The sequence below is a fragment of the Cyclospora cayetanensis genome, unplaced genomic scaffold (genome assembly GCF_002999335.1).
Source record: "Cyclospora cayetanensis isolate NF1_C8 unplaced genomic scaffold, CcayRef3 CcayRef3_contig_67, whole genome shotgun sequence".
In the NCBI taxonomy this organism is placed as follows: domain Eukaryota; phylum Apicomplexa; class Conoidasida; order Eucoccidiorida; family Eimeriidae; genus Cyclospora; species Cyclospora cayetanensis.
Window position 1 is genome coordinate 46,362 of NW_020312667.1, and position 20,649 is coordinate 67,010.

A 20,649-nucleotide genomic window follows, 5' to 3' on the forward strand; every position below is an offset into this window, starting at 1 on the left:
TTCCCCTGAGGCCCTAGATGGGGAGTTGCACACGTCATGATCTAGTACAAGTTGAAAACCACGACAGAGACTAGCGGTCTGGCACCTACGTGGCCTTTGTAGCCTCATATAAAGCTGAAAGTGAAATGCCACCATCACGACTTCCTCAAATATTCCGTTAATCGAGGAAACCCAGAGAATGAAGAAGCCTCTGTTGCTGCAAAGATGCTTGGCCTTCCCACAGATTGTCGTAGCAGCTGCCATTCCGAGCTTGAGCTAGATGTTTCCCCCACTAATTGGATAGCATTGACGATAGCCTTCAAGAAAAGAAACTTAGTTTGAATGTTACAGCGAATCAAGCATTTTGCTCGTGTGTATTCACTCTAGCGCACCCTCATAACCCACAGCAGAAGAAAGTGTCGTGGGCCTTTACCACTTGAAGATGTAGCACTTCCTCTCTATATACTCAGCCTCAGGGTTCTGAATGATCGCTGATAGTTGAAGCATGGGCGTTGGCAAGCCGTCGCAAAATCCTGCACCACGTACTGCACGGATCGGCAGGGGGCCAACTAGAGGGCAGCGTGACGGGTAGAGCATATATGTTAGCCCCAAAGCAGTTAATCAAAAGCATAGCGGAACTAAATAATCAAAAACGGGATCTGGAGCAAAAATTCAGTCTCACACACTTGTGCAGGCTAGGCTGCAAGCCCGATCCACTCCGCACTCCGCCAGCGTGGGCAACAGGAATTTTCAGCTTTGGTGTTACCATGACATATCCACTTCACTGAAACCGCTCTCTTCTGCCGCGTCAGTTGGACTGGTGGCCAAGCTAAAAATGCTCCCATAGTGGAAGAGTCTATACACCATGAAAAAAAAGATTAGGGTTACAATCATGCCCCCGTACACAAGCCATTTATCCCCTTGTTGCCTTCGAACCACTGCGCCTAAAAGAGTGGATGCCACTCCTGCACTGCTGGCCATATCGAGAACTTTCCGTCTTGCGCTCTTCAACGATGAATTTTGAGATACTAATTGCCCCACAATGCTCCATCCTTGAGCAAGCACGGAATCCAGCATTTTGCTGGACTCCTGTAGTTTATCCCGTTCCCTAGCATACATGAGTTCTGTATTTCGCAGGTCACCCCACCTCTTGCTACCGCTTGCCTCCCCAAGAAGAGCTTTTCTTTCCCTCATTGCGTCCTCAACTCGCTGTTGCTCTAAGTTCATTCGGCCTTCGGCTTCTCTCCGGAAACTTTCCGCATCTGCTAGCAAATCCTGAACCCTTCGATCCCACATTGAATGCACGCTGCGCGACATCTGATTGGACTTTGCAGACGCTAGCGCCTCCTGTAGCCTAAGAACCGACATGCAAAACTGGCGCGTAAGGGCCGAGAACCGTTGTAGTTTTGCTACAGAAGTGCAGGCACCATTACGATCTTCCCTGCTAGAACTTCCACTAGGCCTTCCATACACGCCACCTGCACTGGCACCCGCACAGCCAGCTGCGGAGGTGGCCAGGGCCTGTGGTGTTGGGGGAGAGGATATCGCTAGCAGCAGTGCGTCCAGCTCCTTTCGAAGAGCCACGCACTGCGGGTACAACTCAGACAAACCATATCCCGGTGGAGTATCGGCCATTGTGCTCACACCCACGAGTGTTGGGCCTCCCTGAGCGAATTTAGCTCGACCGACGAGCAAACGTTATGAGATCTGGCAAGAAGCGAACGGCCGTGCACATCGCAAGACATAAGCTGAGTTGTGCAGCAGCTGTACAACGCAATGCCTTGCAAGCTCAGCGTCCTATCCCCCGAGAAAACCACAATTAGCGCAGACACGAAAACGGGCTGTGATAAGACACGTGTACAGAAATGCGGAGGCTCCCCGACACTTCAAGTCTCAACGCGGTGCACGGCAAAGTGCGAGCTGGGATGCCTGACTCGCATGGAACGCAAATGTACAGTAATCCTGCTGGGCCAGAAGAAGCAGCCCTGTAATGGAGAAGAAAACACCCTACGACCAGTTTGAAACAACCCTCGTACTTCTAGAAGACACAGTGTTTGTCCCATGCGCTGGGCAAGGGTAGAATCACAGATCCAACATTGTCTGTAATTTCAGGTAAGACTGCCGCTTATTTCGGTCATTATATGACTTCCTTTTTCGGAAATGATGCAGATAAAGCATCTTTCACACCAGGAGCACTGTGGCTGCTGCCAGCTCGTGCATGCATCGTGTGGAAAGCTCCTAAACACATCTGGGGGAACATGCAACGGTACTTCGAATCCCAACAGCATTGAAACGACATGAACAGTGATATTTCACTCAATGTGGCGTAGGGGAAGATCAAATGTAGTTTTTGTCTTACCGTCGCCTAACGACAGCCTAGAAAGCATGACCTTGCATCAGCAACGTGCCAGGAGCTACGTATGACAAGGGTTGCTTTGGACACTGGCCTTGGGTATTGGTGCGGTTTCAGAGTTTCTGATTCAATATACGCGACTTAAGTGATTCAGAGCTATGCTTTGTTCCCCCATAGAGAAGCGAGCAGTGCAGCTTTGCTATCGCCATCTAGTTTTGACAGCAGCTGGTGAATACATTTATGGAGCGGGCTCCTCCGGAATCAATGACGGGCCTCCGTGACGCATAGACACTAACTAGCACAGAAATACGAAAAACGGTCATAGCCATGAGGCTGGTAAGGTTGAAAGCTTTCGAATTGCGTATGGCAAAACGGCGCAACACCTGCTCCCTATGTGGTGCGTGGAAGGAAAGTGAGACTTCGAAGTGCAGTACACGAATGGCTGGGTCGCTCTAGGCATCTAATGTCTAAGGAAGATCTACCATACTTCTCCATAAGCGGTGAAGATTACTTGCGCAACTATGCAGTGGGCTAAGATACATCCAGACACTTTTTGCAACAGCTAGAAATAATGAATTGAGAATTTATCAATACCAACTAGTTGTTTTGCTTATTAGAATATCATGATTTCTGCGGGGAAAGCTCTAGCTCAATACAACAAAGCTCAACAATTTGCGCGTGTGCGGTATATGCTGCACACGACTAGCTGAGGATGTTCGGAGTGCCTAATTGAGTGCAGCCAAGTGCATTCTACCTGGCCCTGTACACCCATCTCATAACCCTGACGGGCGCGGTCGGGTAAAGAGGTACTCTTTGAAAAATGCTCGATAATTTTTTGTTCAGTTTTAGTGATTATGTAGTGAAATGTCTGCCCGCGAAGACCTCAGACGGAGCGCAGCACAGAGGGTGTATGGCTTATGAGGGAATAATTCAAGAACCACAGCGGCTGTTGAATCCAAAAGATATCCATACATGTCTGACTGAGTGATAAGTAGTCTAGAAGGCTTCGTAGCCAAGGCTGCGGTACGACTTGAGAGCGTGAGACATCCCGCCACTAATGAATTTCTTCTCAGTCTTCCCCAATCATTAGTTTATTGTATAGGCATTGGATGGCTCGAGAATGTCCTGACGATGGCTCGACACTTCTTCCCGTACAACGATGGATTTGTCGCATGATAACTCTTCCAGCATGTGGCTCAGCTCACTCTGACGGGGATAGCAGAGTAAGTGATTATGCAGACCATTTAATAGCCTCTACCTGTGGATAGGTGCCTCCTAGCCAGACACAGTGGCAGAAAGGCAAGTTTGCTTACCGGGAAATCTAGATTGTCTTGCCGCTTCTGTTTATAAAGTATGTGCAGAAGTTTTGCGAGAGCTAGCCTGTGTGAATCCAAACAAAAGACATACGAGGAAGTTCAAGTCGCCCATCAAATCTGCATTTGGAACAGAACTCCATGAGGTAGTTCTTACCCAGATCTACGCAAGCCAGGTTCGTGCACTTTGTGTTCTTAGCTGGGCAGTAGGGCACATTCTATGGGAGAGCCCTCAGTAGACAGGCGCATCGACAAACCTGCAGCACGGCGCTGAGTCTTCCAGCAAGCACTGTAGCAACGGCAAGGCTAGGGTCGGCACTCTTTCTGGAGGCAGAATGCTCCAGATTTGCTGCAATCAAACAGAGAGGAGCGCCCACACCCGGCTGACCACAGCCGCTGCATGCCGTTGAAAGTGCAGCCTCGGACTGCACTGGGGCAGGGATGAACTGGTCGAGGTGACTTGAGAGGCTTCGTGAGCCTACATGCAAATAGAACGCCAGATCCTGCCGAATGAAGGCATTCTTGCAGGCTGCTACTTGCTGAAGCGCCCTAAAGACGCGGCACTCTGGCGCAACGCTCGCTTGCTCCCTTGCGTGATGTTCTTCGTTTTCGAGCTGCTCACAGACAACACAACAGCGTGAATAGCAGGCAGACGGGCTAGCGACCGTTGATGCTCTACTAGGCCTCCTTCGCACGCCTGCTCTTTGGAAAAATACCAAGGAGAACGGACCCCATTCTGAGTAGCAGCCTTCCGGATGCACACGAACACGGGATACAGACCTACTTTTAGAAGCGATGGGAGTGCAAAACCTGCTTCTTGCCGAACTGCCCAAGCTGCAAACCCACAGTGGTCACAGACTCTCATCTAAACATGCGAATTCAGCATTCCGATCCTGCATGGGCAGACTGTGTGTGCCGTGGGCCGCCGCTAAAGAAAAGGCACGCATGCGGAGCAGTCGTTGCTTCGAACAAACGCTTGGGTGGAAGCACAGCCTCGCCTGCTTCGATGGCGAAACGCTACCAGCACGAGCAGCAACCTTCAGTTCATCCTTACCGGAGTGCAGAAGCAGTTCGCTGCAACGCCGCCACCAGGCTTCACCCTCTTGCTTTTCGAACTGAGACACCCAGAGGACACACGTTTTGCAAAGACTTCCACACGCGTGGAACAAGAATGCAACTGACAGGGTCGAGCGGAGTAGCGGTGGGGTGTCTCTGAAACCATCTGCATGCAAGCATGAGGCGGAGGTTTTGCCTGCCTTCAAGAGAGAGCACGTACAGGAAAGTGTGTCTCACCCTGGCCCGCATCAACACAGGGAGCTGTTGCGCGATGGCTGCATGAATGCGCCAGCAGTCATCTCCGTCTTCATCTTTGACAAACTCCTCACTAAGGATCATGGGGGACTGCAATCGTCGGAAAGGAATGGAAACCACGCGAAGACGCACTTGCCAGAGGGCGAATAGAACGGGTAGAGGCAGTGCAGCCTCTTTTGTGGGAGCAACGCTGAACCAGTGGCTGTATAAGCTCAGTAGGATGCACTTACAACAAGCGCCACTTCCTCCGATGTGATGATGGCGCCCATAGCGCCTAGAAACGCAATCCTAAGCTTCCAGTTCCCCCGTCTGCACATGCAATCATAGCTCCGCATAAAGGACCAAGTTTCTACGCCCCCCCGTGGCAGGAGGACTGCAGGATGCAGAATTATGCGCACCAGCAACGCCACAGGGGGAAAAGCGCGTTTCTGCAGCCAGGACTGAAGTTGCTGCGATGTTGAGTCATGCAGAAGGACGCCAGCACGCAGCGAACGGGCGCATGCCTGACGTCTCCGCGGAGGGGCAGAGATGCCTCGTGTTGAGGAGTTCGATTGTGCACTGATGGAGCTGAGTTTCGACGGCATTGGAGTCTAGCTAACACGGTTTGCCAAGTTGGAGAAAAGACTTCGGCACTCACCGAACAAGCTGCATCGCCAGCTCCATGAGCGCCCTTCTCTGAGCACCTGATGCCAGCGGAAGGAGAGCGAGCACTGCATCAAGGCACGCGCCTGAACCAGGAAATGTATCGGGAAGAAAGCCACAGCCACAAAGCGCATCATGACGCGCATGCGCTTCTAACTGCACTTATAAACAGCCGTAACTGGGCATTAGCAGCTAGCAGCTTCAGCAATGACGCCCTCAATGCAACACCTGGGAGCCGCGAGATCGGATTTGCCCCGTCGTCTTCTGCTATTTTGTGGAGCTCCAGCATCCACGCATCGCGCACGAATCCCGCAGTTCCAGCTATCTGAGCACAACAGTGCATGCAAAGGGGTGTAGCAACATAATTTGCGGTGAAGCGTATGCGTACGGCCGAGAATACGGAAATGTGGACCCCGTGCATCATGCCTGCCGCAAAAAGCAGTTCAAACTTGCTCTGCAGCAGTGTCTGATGCTCGTGACTACACACGCGAACCAAGTGTGCAGCGTCTCTGTATCCCTGAGCTGGCCCTTCGAGTGGTTGTCTCCTGAAGAGGCAGCTCAAGATGTTGCTGCACTTTCTCGCAGGCAGAGTACGGGAGCTTCAGCACTGCCTGGAGCGCCCTGCCGTGTTGGGGGTTAACTCTTACCCTTGCCACTCTTGGGAGAACCTGCAACGCCGCTAGCTTGACCATTGGCTGTAGCAGCGCGCACGCAGAAAGGCAGCTTGCTCACATGAAGTCGTGCTTTAGGGCGTAGACGCATGCACGCGGTGTGGAGCCACAACCATCCACGCGGTGCGAAAACGGCGCGGCGGAAAGCTGTCGCTGGCCTCATAGTCTTAAAACTTGAGCTCCTCGTTTCGGCTAGAAACTACTCACAGATCTATCGGTGAGGAACTTAAAAAGTAGAGGCGGCATCCTGCTTGCAGGCTTGTCGCCAGTGACAGCAGCATCCGCCGTTCCCATGCCATCTTCAGCAGCATTTGCCATAGTCGTAGGGCTGTAGAAGAGACGGGAGAGATCTTCTAGCGCCAGGCAGACGGTCGCTCTGACTCGCCATGAAGAATCACCTGCACATGTCGCAGCGGGATAGAAGGCGTCAGGGATTCGTTGGAGGGAAAGCAGGGGATCACGGAGGCTGGATCCTTAGTCGAACAGCCTGCACGCCACGCGTTGCAGCGCCCTCACTGCAAAGCATTGGAAAGAAGTTGGATCCAAGCGCCTTGAACACTGCAGCATTCCGTAGAGCCATTGCCGCAACTGCCGAGACTGCCTGCATCCTGCAGCTCTCCTGCAGACGCACACGCAAGTGGCTCCTCGGTGCTTCTGAGCTTGCAACTCAAATTGTTGGCAAGGCAGGAAGCCCCTAGTGATTCAGGAGACTGCCACAAGCCCCCTCCTTCCCCGCCTTAGCGGGTCGATCCGCCTCTGCATGCAAACTGGAGGGAACTGCAGCAAACTTCTCGCTAGTCGGTGGGCGCACGTGGAGAGATAAGGTAAACTTCTGGGTTGCTGTGTATAGGGCAATCATGAGCTCTCCAATCTTTCCCTGGTCTTCAGCAGCAGCTGCAGCACCGTCTGCTGCGTCTTCTGCAGGAGCATGCACTGGCGGCTGCTCCTGCTGAAGCGTCTCAATCTCCGCTGCAACGAAGTCTACAAAGCGAGGCAGCTGCTGCCCCGCCGTCAGCTGCACGGCGCAATCCTTGTCGCCACAGAGCGCAAGATACGCGGCAAGCAGCTTCTGTTTCAAGTCTCTCAAGGCATGAAGAGAGGGAGTCGCTTCTGACGACACTTGCGCGCTCGACCCCCTTGCCTCAGCAAGCTCCATGCAGCATCGACGCGCGCAGTGAAGAGTGGCGGGAAGCAGGGAAGCAGCCGCCAAGCGAAATGCATCCCGCCCATCTCCGCACAGATCCAGCACGCGAAGCATCAGCTGGCGCTTCAGCGCAGCTGAATGACCACAGACTGCAAGGAGAGAGGTGAAAGCCTGCTGCGCTGACTCCCTCAACTCCCTGTCTCTGTGTGGGAGGATGCGAAGCAGCAGACTCGCTAAGGCGTTCACGCCCTCGTCGGTCCAACCGATTGGCGTCGCTGTCAAAGCTCTCTTTCCTTCTCCATATGCGTCGAAAAGCGTCGTGAGCTCTTTGCAAAGCGCCATCACAACATCTTCGCTGTCTTCACTCTCCTCGAATTCTGAAACAGACAACGCACACCGACGAGTCTCAGTGCAGCTCGGCGGGATCAGAAAGGCTTTGGGAGCATTCATCGGGGAACTACTTTTGTCGGACCAGTCTCTCCAGTTGCGTTGCTGATCAACTTTTTACCCCCTACAGTGGGCAGCAGTGCCCCTGCCGACTACACACTGTACTGCAGCAGCCTCGCAATGCCACGGAAGGCTGATCCGCCAGATAGACATTGGAGGAACTTGTGTACAGAAGCCTGTGTCTTCATCTATGGAAGTCGGCAAATGGGCGGGCAACCGCTTTCCTGTGACGCTGCTAGCTTTTACTGACTGAAAATCAATACACGTTCAGGTGTATTTCTTGAATTGCTAGCAGCAAAGCAGGTCCGCGTCGAGGTGTCTCTTGCGCCTTGGCAGCGCTATCCAACGACGCTTCTATGCGTGGAGCACAGACTATTACTTGCCTTGCAAGAACATGAAAAACTCTTCGGCTCCTTCTCCAAGCGCTTGAGCGATTCGCCAAATGCTTGCACATCCCTTCTGCCGGATCTACATGGAAGTGCAAAACCAAGCAGCGCAGAGACCAGCAACTTCCACAGGTCCTGGAACAGATGTGTGTGTGTGTGTGTGTGTGTGTCAATTTTGTAGGCTACCCAGTTGTGCGCTTAGGTTGACTCTGAATTAGCTTAGCGAGATGCAACTACCAATCGAGTATCCCGCAACCCCATCACAAGTGACGTTTCTTTCAGTGGAGCTTGACAGCGCACTTTGGGAGAGTCACTCAGGAAGTCTTGCACAAGTGCGGCGGTGTCTTCACTCAACTGGCTGTCTTGGACTACTGATGCAGCTTCCGCAAGCCTCGCCATCGCTGCATTGCAACCCGAAGGGAACTCCCCACCGCTCGATTTCCTACCAGCATCGTTGTCTTTCTGGCCCAAGCAAGGAGGATTGACAGGTCCACATTGAAACAGCAGGTGTCTGTACACCCCATGCCACTCGTCAGCCCCCGATATGACAGTGCTGGGTTCTCCAGCTTCTTGAGGCGCCCGTTTGAGGGAATGATACACCAGCGGCATGATCCGGCAAGTCGTACACCGTCCGGATGGCGCTATGGAGGTAAGTAGCAGCAGTAACAGTAGCACGATGCAGAGTCTTCTGGTGCGAGGTCCAACGAGCGTGTGCTCTCGGCATTGAGGCAGGCGTACCGCAGTGGGATGCGTCTTACTACAAAGCTTAATCACCTAGAGCACGGCAGGTAGAGCCTATCATGGTGGCAAAGACCAAAAAAATACTCGAGGAATGTGGAAAAAATGCAGGCTCCGATAGGGCTCTGGTCGGTAGCCCAGTAGAAAAGGTGCCTGTCTCGGTACTCGAGCCTGGAAGGATATCTGTGAGCGCGACCAAAATTAAAGCAGTCCTTCCCGCTATACAAGCAAGAAATAACCAAGCCTCGGCAGCGTTTCTCTGCTGAACCCATATCTGCAATTTCACCTTCCTCGGCAAACCTGCAGTACAACAACCCCACCACCGGAGGACTTCCAGTAACCGATGCAACATTTTTGAAGCTCTACGCGGCTAACCCTATTTCTTCTAGAAACATTAAAGCTTGTTATCAATTGTAGCCACTAAAGTCCTGATGGGCGCCTCGTGCTGACCAATCGACACTAAAAATCGAACGGTTCTTCTGCGCAAGGCCTTGTCTGCGGATCCAACTATACTAGAATCGCCAAGGTGCATACAGTCCTCCGGTTCCACAGCTCTCTCTATTAGGAGGGGGAGGCGTGGAAACTCTGCTTTGTCCTAAGCCGTCACTTTACGTCAGGGTGCTGCTGGTGCCGCCGATCGGCGACTGGGCCAGCCTTGCTACAAATAAATGGTTACCACCCCGCTGAGTATGCTCAATGAAGCCTTCGGAAAGTATTACCCGCATCTTTGGCGATTCTGCGGTTCGTCAATTGTGTAGTACAATTTGGCAGGTCAATGCAGTAAGAGCGTATTTGTGGTGCTTAGGCATTGAGATGGAGTGCGTGAAAGAATGCTCATTGTTGGTAGCTCTCTGCACTTAAATCGTCCTTCTTCCCGTAATGCCCGAGTACTACTTGGGCACGGTGAAGAGAGCGAGGGGTCGGGTAGGGAGTCATTAAACCTCATATTAAGTTTTGAAACAATTGGGGGGCAGAGGGCCTTGGTGCGCACTAGCGCTTCGTCTGATGTCTCCGTAGGGGGGCCCCCAGCCCCAGTACAAACTCAAAATAAATCTAGTAAGTGTCTTTTCAAAGAATCTTTCCTTCCTTTGTCTCCTCACTCATCAAGGTTCCGCACTGAGCGAAGAGCGACAGCTAGGTTTCACGTTCCGGCAACCTGTAAGCCAGCGCATATTCAGATCTAATTCTACGTGGCATCGGGCGCATAGGCGCACAACATTAAGTTTCTTCATACTCTCTAACAAAAAGGATATACTTACCTCCAAGCATAGTCAATTCTCCAACTTCTTAATTAAATGTAGTGCAGTAGACAGGGTCTAAATGTAGCTTGGCCCACTGTAGTGGACACCTTAGGAGGACGTTCCGCAAGACATGAAACATGGGGTTACGGCTACTATATGTGGGCGATTCGTGGTTTTCATCGGGCAAATTACAGTGCTGAGTCAAAGATTAGAAAAAGCAAAAAACGGCGAATTTCATCTGACCAGCCTGTTGGCTTGTTTCCTTGATATATCTTACTACGGCATGCGCGCTGCAGATCCGATAACGCCATCCCTTAGGAATTCGATCTGATACATTTCCTACCGTTGATGGACCTGTCTACCTTTAAGGGTCTTGTGCTGTGCCCACTAGCCACAACTGCCGGAACAGATCGAGTTTTCTACTTCGTTTGTGTGAAGCTTCCAACGCCCTCTAGGTACTGTGCAATGGGAAGTGAAGTAAGGAGGCACGGGGCCACTAGAATGAGGCTTGTCACATCGAATCAATTCAATGTATGGAAACAGCCCGTATGTTTCTCCGCTTAACCGTGGGCAGTTATTAGGTGCTCCTTTCCTACATGGTTTGCAGAGGTAGCGCACTATACAGAACCGCAATCCAATCAACCGCTGAGTACAAAGGTGCATACAGTTGTTTGCTCCAATCTAAGGAGATGAAAAAGTTCAAGTGTTGATGACCTGGGGGTGCTGATGTTTCAGGGAACGCAGCCTGGCTCCCGTGTTTGAAACGCAACTGAATGAAGTCAACAGGTAGGTCCTGGCTGGCAGCGATTAAGGTAGTTTTTCCCGAGCATAATAAGAACCCTGCTTGACTACGGACGTAATGCCAAGAGGTGCAAGCACAGCTACTTTGAGTGCCGGTAAGTATACTGGACCCAAAGCTGTAAGAGGGTGGGATATGGGGGTCTCTTTTGGACAAGCTTTGTGAAAAAAAATTAGGGCATAACACCTTCGTGCATTCCCTCAGTCCTCCTGTACACCTGCATGGAGATTCAAGCGATACACGAACCGAATTATGGGTAAACCAATCCGCCGATATAAGGATTATAAATTCAATAGTCCATGAATTCGAGCGTCTAAATGTCCTTAAAGAGATATCTTTGGCCATGTCAGCTTGCTGCAAGCCAACTTCCGTGGCTATTCTCATTGAGCCATGAGTGCTGTTTCTTTCTATCTCTTGCTGTGCCTGCAGTTCAGGCTTGATCTGGCATCCTTTAAAGCATTGTGCATCATCTATTTCTCAATAGGTAGGGAGGTGTCCCTTAAACAAGCGTTAACGGGGCTGGCGCGTCCACCATGCAGGCCTACCCTTGAAGGCCTATCCGACAAACGCACTAACCAATCCACTTTATTGCTTTGTCGATGGCATGCAGATTAAGACGTGAAAAAACTCTATTGCAACGTGTTAACTAGTGTGCAGCCTTTTACATACGAGGGCAGTTGAATATGGGTAGCGGCTAACTGGCAAGCACTCCGTCTCACGAGAATGTGGAGTTTCACTCCTTGAAGGGCAGGAATTAGGCTCATCAATCAGCAGTAGCAACCCACCAGCCCTCCGGGAGGGGACCTGGCCTGACTTGAGAGTTCTTTATACGCCTGGGTTGGGGGTAAACGACTTGGTCCACCTGTGCCATGCCTAGCGGTAATGTGGTATTTGGTGTTTGAGGTAACGCGAAAGGAAATACGAGTGGGCCCGCATTTGAGAGCCCGGCTGTAAATATCACTCGAGGGGCAGTCTGATAGCCTGCTCCTTGAAATGCAACAGATATATTGTGCCTTTTGGAGAAAGCTGCGGCAAGCTTCAGCTTCTCCGCAACAAGCCAGAGGTCCACAATAGGAAGGCATTCCAGATGCTCATAAACTGGTAGCTTGTACCCTTTGGGGAGCTGGTGGCCATTGTTCTTCAACATTTTATAGCGTTCGTCGACAAGTTCCAACAGCAGGGACGCCCCAACTGCGCCTAACCATATCTTCAGCTGCTCCTCAAGGGCTTTACGGCAAGCAAAATCATTGTACGCTGCGTGCATCAGCTTAACTTCTGCCTTGCTTGCAAGCTCTACTGGCGAGGCTACTGAATTTGCCTGTGGGCCGGAAGCGGTGCCAGCAGAAAGCGGATTGGCAGGTTCAGTGCACGGCGCCACCATTGCTGGAATTCCTGCCATGGCAAATAATCGTTCAAAGCCTCAGTCAAAATGAGTGAGTAGATACTTGGCTGAGCCGAGAAACTTTAAAAAGCGTCAGCGATTGATTAAAAGTGGGCAGCGCGTAGTCGCTACGCGAAGAAACCTCCCCTTATTGTTCAAAAAGCGACTTCAAATGGCTTAAATGTATAACATAGTAGTAGTGCCGCTGAAATCAGCATATTTTTGGCTGAGTATCGTGAAAGATAAACTTCAAAAGAATCATGACAGCGTACGCAAAGGCCGAACCAGCGCGAGTCCATCGAGGACGAGTCAAAGGCCCGCCACGCAGTCTCCCACGGGTGATTCATTCCTACTTATGCCATGTTGAAACACTTTTGCATGAAAGATGCTCTATTCTACAGATATAATTAGAGCACGGTGTCTGCGGTTATTTAGTGGAGGTACTCTAAAGGAACCGCATGACCACCAGGAGGGCCAAGTGGACCCGTGTTCGCAGCTCGGGTAAGAATTTTGTTTATTACTAGAATTTATGATTTCCAATCTAAAGTGCCCTATTAATCTCGAAAGAATTTTATTCAGGACTTCAGGGTATCCCGTGGGCGCTGCATCTCGCCCAGCAGCGCTGAAAAGTGACCTTAGGGAACGGCGTTCAAACGTGACGGCCTTCATCAAGACACCGCACCTAGGGATCTTCACTTGAGTTTGCAGCTTTATCAAGCTTTATATATAATGATAAACCAAGGTTAAAACTTTGATCACAAATGACGATTCACAACGGAACTTAAGCGTGTGAGGCTACCACGGAGTTCCGTTGCCAGTGGCATGAACTGGATGCTAATCGCGTACTGCATTGGGCGTAGCAGCACTAAATCGCTTTACATTACACAACTCATAGGTAGCTCAGGATTAGTAAATATTCTAATCATTGTTTGGTTTGTTCGTACACCTTATTTCTTACAGAGCACCCCTAGCTCGCTAGCGGGAAACGCAATGGTACGATGTACGCTAAGTGCTGCGCTGCAACTAGCTGTGAGTACTTGGAGTGCATGAAGAGTGCAGCCGCGCTCACCCTAGCTGGACCTCTGCCATCATGCCGACAACCCTGATGAGGGAAGCAGGGAAAGGAGGGCACACTTTGGGGGTAAAATATTAGATTTCCTTTGAGCTTGTATTGAGTCTGGATTTAGGTAGCTTGTCAAGAGGCCTCAAATGAAACCTCAGAGCTGGTACACCACATTGGCTGATGCAGCTGTCTTCGCTTATCCACTGGCTCTGTATGCAGTAGATATCAGGGTTCAGCACATCAGTTATCCGGCTTCGATCAAGTCACTTACTAGTTCAATAGTTCGGGTTTCTTTGGCTATAGGTTAAGTGTGAAACAAAATCTTTGAATCATCGAGCTGACGCTAACGCAACGCCTGCTGGGGTGGATAGGCCGGCCTTTAAGCCAAGTGGAACGATTTAGCCCCACAGCTGGCAGGAAGGCCTTTCTAGCCGACAAATATGTTCTGAATGCGCCAATGAGGTTTTGCGTATACACAAGAGTCGACGAGTTCAACGAATAACAAGCACTTAGAGATTTCATCAGGCGGCTGCAGAGGTACCTTGCTTTTGTACCTCCAGAAAACGAGAAAAGTGTACTTCTTGTTGCGCCTTTAATTGAGGGAGAAACACTTCAGTGGTGGCTCTATTAATGCATATGAAGTTATCAGCCTGCAGGTGTCATTGCAGTTCAAGCCTTCATACAAGCCCTGACTCCTCGGTTTATGCTGTGAGCAGCTCACCAGCAAAATCTCGGAAATTTCGAGGAAGGTGGAGCAGACGAATCCACCAATAAATTATTGCATCATGGAATATAAATAATACCCACAAAGGCTACAACGTTGACGAAGTGCCGCTTTATGAGTGGTTCGTCTCAGGTCCAGCCGAAGTGGCTGAATGGTAGCCAAAATGGGATTTTGAGCATAAGGATTACGTGCTTGTGTCGACCAAGTCTAACCTACAGGCTAGGCGATAGAAGGAAGGCCAGAAGGAACCCGCACTTCTAATCGGCTTCAGAGAGCCCGAACAACGCATCCGATTCTACTGCGGGAAAGTCGTTCTTATAGTCTGAGAACGCAAGCCCAGACAAAAAGCCAAAGAACCTGAGCTACGGGGTTGAGCCCAGTGGAGGCAAACAGTTTGGCGATTACAGAAGGCAAATCGAAGAACCGGAAAGCCTCCCTTGCGCGCTGTTGCGCAGTGAAGCTGCCACATAGGACAACGCCACATTCGGAATGCTTTTAAAATCCGACGCAAATAATACTTAATAGAACGTTTTCAGCGTCTTTGCACAGAACGTCGAGCTTGCAAGTGCAATGCTCAACATCGCGCATGGCTATACCCAACTCACAGGGCTTTGCAAAAGATAAGATATACGGAGACAAACCAGTATGTCAATTCATTATTAGTTCTCAGTTTAAGACACTAAGTGTAGTTAAAAGTGCTCAAGTGTAGGCTAGCCCGATGCACTACGTGCAAATAGCTGCGTATGCCCGGAGTGCTTAGAAGATGCAGCCACGCGCTCCCCAGGTCGCCTTCTCCCCTCAATTCGAAGAATATAAGAATCCGGTGCACGGCGAGACGAACGCTGGCTTGAAAGTACTTAAAAACCCCTTTTCAGGCTGTTTCAAGCGAAGAGTTATGTGCCTCCCTTGCTACATCCTTGAAGGACCGTTTCATGTATTCCAGCTGGAAGTGGTCATATCTGAAGGTAATGAAATCATTACTAAGTGTAAATGCTGAATCAAAGAGCCGAAAAAGACCTATAAAGTTGTCTGGAATAAATTTTTGAAAAATACATCTGAAACATGGAGACTCTAGCTAGAGAGCGCAGAGAGATTACTACTGTAGGGAACTCGACCGTCCAAGCTCGAAACCTGTAGAGTTTCCCTATCTTCTCAAAGACAAAAACCAAGCTGTCGTCTCTACTTATCTGATGCTCATAAGTGGAAAATGCTGGCAGACGCTCGTCGTTTGTGCATGACGTTAAATAATAGGTTTTGCAGTAAGGCCTTCAGCGATTCGTTAACTTACGTTTGTCTGTTACAAGCTCCAATTCATCGGCAGTGTATACGACCTGCTGCTTCTCTGACCCTTTATTGTTTCGATGCTTTGGACGAGTCCAAGTGTTGTCCTTTATCTCGCAGCGTATTGCGTTTCCAGATCGCTGATTCTGTAGCGGGTCGCTGCAGGACATCACTGCTTTTAGGGAAATACACGCAAAACTAGATATGGCCCACTTTTTCCTCACGGCGTAGGCATATCGTGAGCCAAAACCTTCTAAAGTATCTTTTAGGAACACTTCTGGTGGTAGAAAAGCACAATGTTCATGGTATTTGGCCATTGGTGTGTATGCGTGAAGTGGCGGGGCCAGCAGGGCCTGGCTGCCGCCCACGGCTCATCATCCGAAAATCAAAGCATTGCCTCACCCTTGTAATATATGCTGCTGCCTGATATTTTGAATACTTTTAGCCAGTGTATATGTCTTGCAGGCTTCAAGGCTCTCTCACGTGAACCTAGAAGTCCTCGTGATTTCACTGCCTCGGCGCTGTTCCCCTTGGTTAGGTAATTAGGCGCCGTACTTGTCAACGTGCGAGGTGTCTTACCTTCTAGAGCTTGCATTATGAAACATTTTGAGCCAAGGCAGCAACCCTAAGCTGGGGCGCATCGCATGTCAAAGTGGACATGGACCTGTTCTTTTGGATTCGTTCACGCCGTTGGTCTCCCGAAGAGCCACGGTAGCGCCTTAACGGCAATACTCAGACTTGATGTGCATACTGCGGATACCGCATCCAAATAATAGTACATTGGCTTCAGGAACGTGCGAATTCTATGGTCTCTCCGTTCTTGTTTCGTAACCCCATGCATACACGCTGAAAGTATTCCTTCTGTGGTCTGCCAAGGACTCTGTGAGGTGGGCGACGATAATGAGCTACTCTCGTGATGCAGACAGCAGAGATCGCTTGCTTGAGGCCGGTACAGCCCTCGCATGTACTCCTCAGGATGCACTTGTTGTAGGGCAGAAACCAACAGAAAAACAAAGTGAAGCACGCCGGATGCAGTGCCTCCTGGTTCTCAATGTGGCCACGGGGCTTCTTTTGGGTTTAGTTGTTGCCGCCTTTTGCCTCAAGTATGTCCTTCCTCTCTCTTTATTCCGTATTATGGCCTCAATATGCAGCTACCAATTGCATTCTACTGATTGAAAATCGAGCCCTGTAGAACTTGCAGCTAATAGGCTTTCGTGCCTTTTCTCGTTCTTGTCACGTGCTAGATAAGACGCAAAATCGCTTCTCTACGTATGGTTGCCACTCATTGTTTTGATAGAGCCCTAATCTTACCCGTGTAACTGATCATTTTGAGAGCACTAATGTGATTCAGCTCCAGCGTTTTGCTTGGCATTGCCTTTAGACCCGGCCAGAGCTATCCCTGGATGCAACACCGCCTCCAGCGCGTGCTGATCCTCCTGTTTGCCTGGGAGCTGGTATTTTTTTTTGTGCTTCCTCCTCTTTGTTTACTGTGGAGGTTCGGATCTCTGTCTACTTCAGAGCTGGGTGAGCACTCTGAGGCCAGCTACTAGCACAAGCTGAGACTCCTTTACAGTCGTGCACCGGAGGAAGTAAATGAATCACCAGTCAAGAATCTTTTGACTGATAATGGCGCATAATCCGGATTGTGGCATCGCTTTTTTCGCACTCTCGCCCCTTCGTGTGTCCTTCTATCTGCGACTTCGCAGGCAAAGAACACAACCGGGACTCTGTTTGCATTATTCTTCTTGCCATTTGCGAGTTTGGTTGCGGCGTTTGTGGGGCAGCGATGAGCGCCTTTAGTATCTACATGGGAGCAGTGCTAGATGCTCGGCAGGTTGCTAATGGTTTAATTACATTGTGCGCTGTGGGAACAGCTGCCTGCCTCTTCTTTTCCCTTCTGGGAAACCCCAAGTACCGTATTGGAAAGAAACTCTGCAGTCGCGCAACTCGGTAAGGAAGACGAGTAGCCGCTAATCATTGGCTGATTGCACTACTACAACTCTCAGCGTAGTTGCACTCGAAATTATCTCTGATTTCCGTTTCAACGTTGAAGATGCCCTGAATGTCTGTCCCTAATTCTAAACCCTGAAGCACACTATCAAAAATGTGATTGTCGTATCAGCTGCATTGGTTTGCCTTTTTGGTTCAGGCACGAGGCTGAACTCTCCGTGACGGGTGCCATCATGAACCTGATACTGGCGCTCTCTGCCGGACTGGCGAACACGCAGGCCAGCATACCAGGATTGAAGTTTTCAGTGAGTGTTCGGGCCACCAAAATTGGGTATACACTGTTGACACCCCTTGACATTCGCCATTGTGGGGCCTTTCCTCTCCAGTATCCAGCACCTTTGGCTTGATTTTCGTGGGAGGGAGATTCAGCATGCATGCGCATCGCTTTTCTGCTGTCTTTCACTGGGAATATGATATCGCAGGCAATGGGCACTGGGGAGTATCCAATTATGTTCCTGGGAGCGTTGCTGCTAGTGAAGTCACTCGCACACTTTGTGGCTGAGCTCCTCTACCTTCGGAAAGTAGCAATCAATTCTCGCATGATTCAGAACGATTCAGGCGCTCGGTGATGCAGGAGTTTCTCTGCAGTGGACAGCTGCACTATCAGCTCCCTCCAATGTAGTGCACAGGTGACAAAAATCTTGAGCAGGGACTCATTCAGTACCGTCCCAAGGAGCAGAACGAGCAGGGGTCGGCAATTCGCCTGCCATGGGTGTGCCCCATTGAGACTCATCCTCAGGTGGTTCTAGCATGTATCTGTTGCAGGGCAGTTTATAGTGCCAACTGCACGCTTCCTATGTGCAAATTCTGCACGCCCCTAAAAGGCTGCGCAAACAGCTGGACCTACAGTCTTGGGGCGTCGAGGCAAAAGCGTGGAACAAAAGCTATCTAGTCAAGAATAGAAGTTAACCAACTTCCGTACCGTACTCTCATGGCTCACTCCGCTCTTCAAAAAGTCTGCTTCAGACGGCTCTACGTCCACTGGCATTTACAGTGTTCAGTCGTGCCGTTCAGTTCTTTCCTGCCTTGCTCCTCCTGCCCCAACCCCTAAGCGTTGATTACTATACAACAGCATTCCCACTTACTCTTGTTGAGTGGTCACATACACTTCTCTTGAAGCGCAGCTTCTGAGCCTGGTAGAAGCAGCAACGTTTGGAATCCTGGTAAGCCTCATCCAGGAAAACGTGCTTACACACGCGCAAATTGGGCGGCGCAAAAGAACGCATACCTGAAGCGACCCCTCAGGCCACCAGCTGAGCCTGCAATTTAGAGTGAGACACACGACTCAGCTCAAAATCCCAGATCCACCATAGCATGTTCCGAACAGTTCGCCTCTACCAAGGAACCGTCTTGCGCGGCAAGTCATTTCCACGACCCGTCGGGGGCTTCGGCCTCGGCATCTTCGACTTCCCCAGGTTCCCGCTCTTGGCTGTCAGGCTGTGTGGCTGGTGATGGTTGCAAGGAGGCGCAGGCAGTGGCGGAACGCTTTGTTGCATCCTGATGCGCAGATGTAGTTCCGCAAGGAGGAGTTCCAGTGCCTCTGAGACTGCGGATGCGCTGGCGTTTGAGCCGCCTCTGTTCCCTGTTCTGTTCATCCCAAATAAAGCGTTTGTCTTCCCTGGGTACCCTAAGAAGTGCGGCAAAAAAAGGATTGCACGACTGCCAGCCGACTTGGAAAACGCTTGAAGAGGCATGACGAAAAAACAGCTGGCCCTGCGCACGTCTATGACTCAGGAAGGGGATGGGGAGCCATGAACTTTAGGCTATCAACGATAGGCACTTATGTGCTACGCATCTGAACTCAAGATCGCACTCATGAGAATGTACAGAGAGGAGAAACGTAAGGTTACCTGTCCTGTAAAAGACGCAAAAAAACTCCTCCAGGTGTACGACGGCGGCCCTCAGCGGTCATCATGCCTCCGCGGGCTTCCAGCTCCTGAAAACGACACAGCAAATATAATCCCAACATGTGCACAGCTCCTGAAAGAACTTCTCTATGTAAGAATCACTAAACGTGCCACTCTACATGCGTGATTAGAGCTGATAAGCAATTGGGGGGCAGGTTCCTATCAGTATCTCGAACTCGGGGTATCGACAAAGTTATTGCCCGATAAATGGCTGCTGCATGGGTGGCCAGAGCACCCCAACGGTAGCCTTAGCACGGGGTGGCATTATGCTAGCAATGCAGAAGATTCCTCGACATTATCAAGGCCTAAGAATACAGTTTTGAGTGCACTGATTACCAAGGCTTCCTCCAGAAGTTCCATGCATTCAGGAACGCCTCTGCGGTGTATGGCCCGCTCCAAAAGAGCCGTGTTTTTCTCATTCAACTTCATGCAAAGCTGCACGAGGCACTCGAGCTCAGCTTCGTCGTGCAACAGGTGCCGCACCCCGTCCAATATCTCTGCCCGGAATTCGGCCACTCGTTCTTCATTTGCGGCAGGAATAAAAGTGGATCCATCCAGTGTCTCTGGTCGACCACGGTGTCTCTGTACTGCATTTCTTGAAGGAAGTTTTAGGGGACACAGCGGGTCATTGCTTGAGGTGTCAGTAGCTGTCGAGAAATCCCAGTCTCGCCTGCAGGTGCCCCCTGAACACCTGGTTTCTTCTATGTCTTCAAAAGAGCGCTTCGTAAGTCTGGAAGAGCTTTCACGCCCATTTGCATCTGCCGCTGCCACGGACGTGTGCCATTTTACGGGTGTTTTCCTAACCTGGAGCCTCCTCACTTTGTGCATTGTCGAGCAATTCACCAAATGCCTTCCACCCTGAGGCCAGCCCGGACCCCTGGAGACCCTCTAACGCATGCATACACCATATCTCGAATTCAGTGGCTTGGTTTGGGGTACTGGGACTCCGGAATTACCGTGCGGGCTGCACGGCTGAAGTTCAGGAGAACGCGAAATTCCAGTCGTCCTGCTGTCTCCAGCATTGCATGGGGGCGTGGTCATTAGCATATGTACAAGAGAAGACAAATGACAGGGAGCATTCAGCCTCTGGTATCCCTAGGTAGTACCAGAACTCGCGCAGTTACCAGTGGAAAGCCCCGCCGCATCAGCACTCGACAGCTCTGTGTGCAACCCGAAAAGCCACTTAACACAACCTGATTTTAATCTCTTCACGTAGACGGCAAAACATATGCAATATAAATTCCAATTATTCTATAGCG

The 20,649-nt window shown here is 50.6% G+C and overlaps 4 protein-coding genes across 4 annotated transcripts; 1 reads left to right on the forward strand and 3 right to left on the reverse strand.

The window, feature by feature from the left end:
• Nucleotides 1-451: 451 nt before the first annotated feature.
• Nucleotides 452-1,614, reverse strand: LOC34623262. The gene is made up of 2 exons (XM_022736391.2): nucleotides 746-1,614; nucleotides 452-548 (listed from the first exon to the last, which is right to left on the reverse strand). Exons 1-2 carry the CDS (start codon nucleotides 1,612-1,614, stop codon nucleotides 452-454), a joined length of 966 nt encoding a protein of 321 aa, XP_022590550.2.
• A 2,249-nt stretch (nucleotides 1,615-3,863) lies between these two features.
• Nucleotides 3,864-8,855, reverse strand: LOC34623263. The gene is made up of 13 exons (XM_026335364.1): nucleotides 8,547-8,855; nucleotides 8,240-8,328; nucleotides 7,081-7,828; nucleotides 6,786-6,888; nucleotides 6,477-6,667; nucleotides 6,246-6,293; nucleotides 5,827-5,923; nucleotides 5,594-5,684; nucleotides 5,187-5,265; nucleotides 4,939-5,046; nucleotides 4,644-4,760; nucleotides 4,430-4,510; nucleotides 3,864-4,259 (listed from the first exon to the last, which is right to left on the reverse strand). The coding sequence occupies exons 1-13, from the start codon at nucleotides 8,853-8,855 to the stop codon at nucleotides 3,864-3,866; spliced, it is 2,457 nt and encodes an 818-aa protein (XP_026191149.1).
• Nucleotides 8,856-16,373: 7,518 nt separating this feature from the next.
• LOC34622855 lies at nucleotides 16,374-18,052 on the forward strand. The gene is made up of 5 exons (XM_026335366.1): nucleotides 16,374-16,576; nucleotides 16,855-16,997; nucleotides 17,180-17,423; nucleotides 17,623-17,728; nucleotides 17,906-18,052. The coding sequence occupies exons 1-5, from the start codon at nucleotides 16,374-16,376 to the stop codon at nucleotides 18,050-18,052; spliced, it is 843 nt and encodes a 280-aa protein (XP_026191151.1).
• Nucleotides 18,053-18,845: 793 nt separating this feature from the next.
• On the reverse strand, nucleotides 18,846-20,412 carry LOC34622856 (phosphorylated adapter RNA export protein). Its single transcript, XM_026335367.1, has 5 exons — nucleotides 20,380-20,412; nucleotides 20,195-20,267; nucleotides 19,727-20,073; nucleotides 19,334-19,419; nucleotides 18,846-19,110 (listed from the first exon to the last, which is right to left on the reverse strand). The coding sequence occupies exons 1-5, from the start codon at nucleotides 20,410-20,412 to the stop codon at nucleotides 18,846-18,848; spliced, it is 804 nt and encodes a 267-aa protein (XP_026191152.1).
• Between the last annotated feature and the right edge of the window lie 237 nt (nucleotides 20,413-20,649).

What these genes read in the sequence shown, in the direction of transcription:
- LOC34623262 (XM_022736391.2), bottom strand. Translation starts at nt 1,614, where the DNA reads ATGGCCGATACTCCACCGGGATATGGTTTGTCTGAGTTGTACCCGCAG. An exon ending in AGTGAAGTGGATATGTCATG is followed by an intron (nt 549 to 745) that starts GTAACACCAAAG and finishes GCTGCCCTCTAG; the next exon opens with TTGGCCCCCTGCCGATCCGT.
- LOC34623263 (XM_026335364.1), bottom strand. Translation starts at nt 8,855, where the DNA reads ATGCCGCTGGTGTATCATTCCCTCAAACGGGCGCCTCAAGAAGCTGGA. An exon ending in CTGGCGATGCAGCTTGTTCG is followed by an intron (nt 5,266 to 5,593) that starts GTGAGTGCCGAA and finishes TTGCATGTGCAG; the next exon opens with ACGGGGGAACTGGAAGCTTA. An exon ending in CTGTGTTGATGCGGGCCAGG is followed by an intron (nt 4,761 to 4,938) that starts GTGAGACACACT and finishes TGGGTGTCTCAG; the next exon opens with TTCGAAAAGCAAGAGGGTGA.
- LOC34622855 (XM_026335366.1), top strand. Translation starts at nt 16,374, where the DNA reads ATGAGCTACTCTCGTGATGCAGACAGCAGAGATCGCTTGCTTGAGGCC. An exon ending in GTTGCCGCCTTTTGCCTCAA is followed by an intron (nt 16,577 to 16,854) that starts GTATGTCCTTCC and finishes CATTGCCTTTAG; the next exon opens with ACCCGGCCAGAGCTATCCCT. An exon ending in CTCTGCAGTCGCGCAACTCG is followed by an intron (nt 17,424 to 17,622) that starts GTAAGGAAGACG and finishes TTTTTGGTTCAG; the next exon opens with GCACGAGGCTGAACTCTCCG.
- LOC34622856 (XM_026335367.1), bottom strand. Translation starts at nt 20,412, where the DNA reads ATGCTGGAGACAGCAGGACGACTGGAATTTCGC. An exon ending in ACAAAGTGAGGAGGCTCCAG is followed by an intron (nt 20,074 to 20,194) that starts GTTAGGAAAACA and finishes CCAGGTGTTCAG; the next exon opens with GGGGCACCTGCAGGCGAGAC. An exon ending in AACTTCTGGAGGAAGCCTTG is followed by an intron (nt 19,420 to 19,726) that starts GTAATCAGTGCA and finishes TGTCGTTTTCAG; the next exon opens with GAGCTGGAAGCCCGCGGAGG.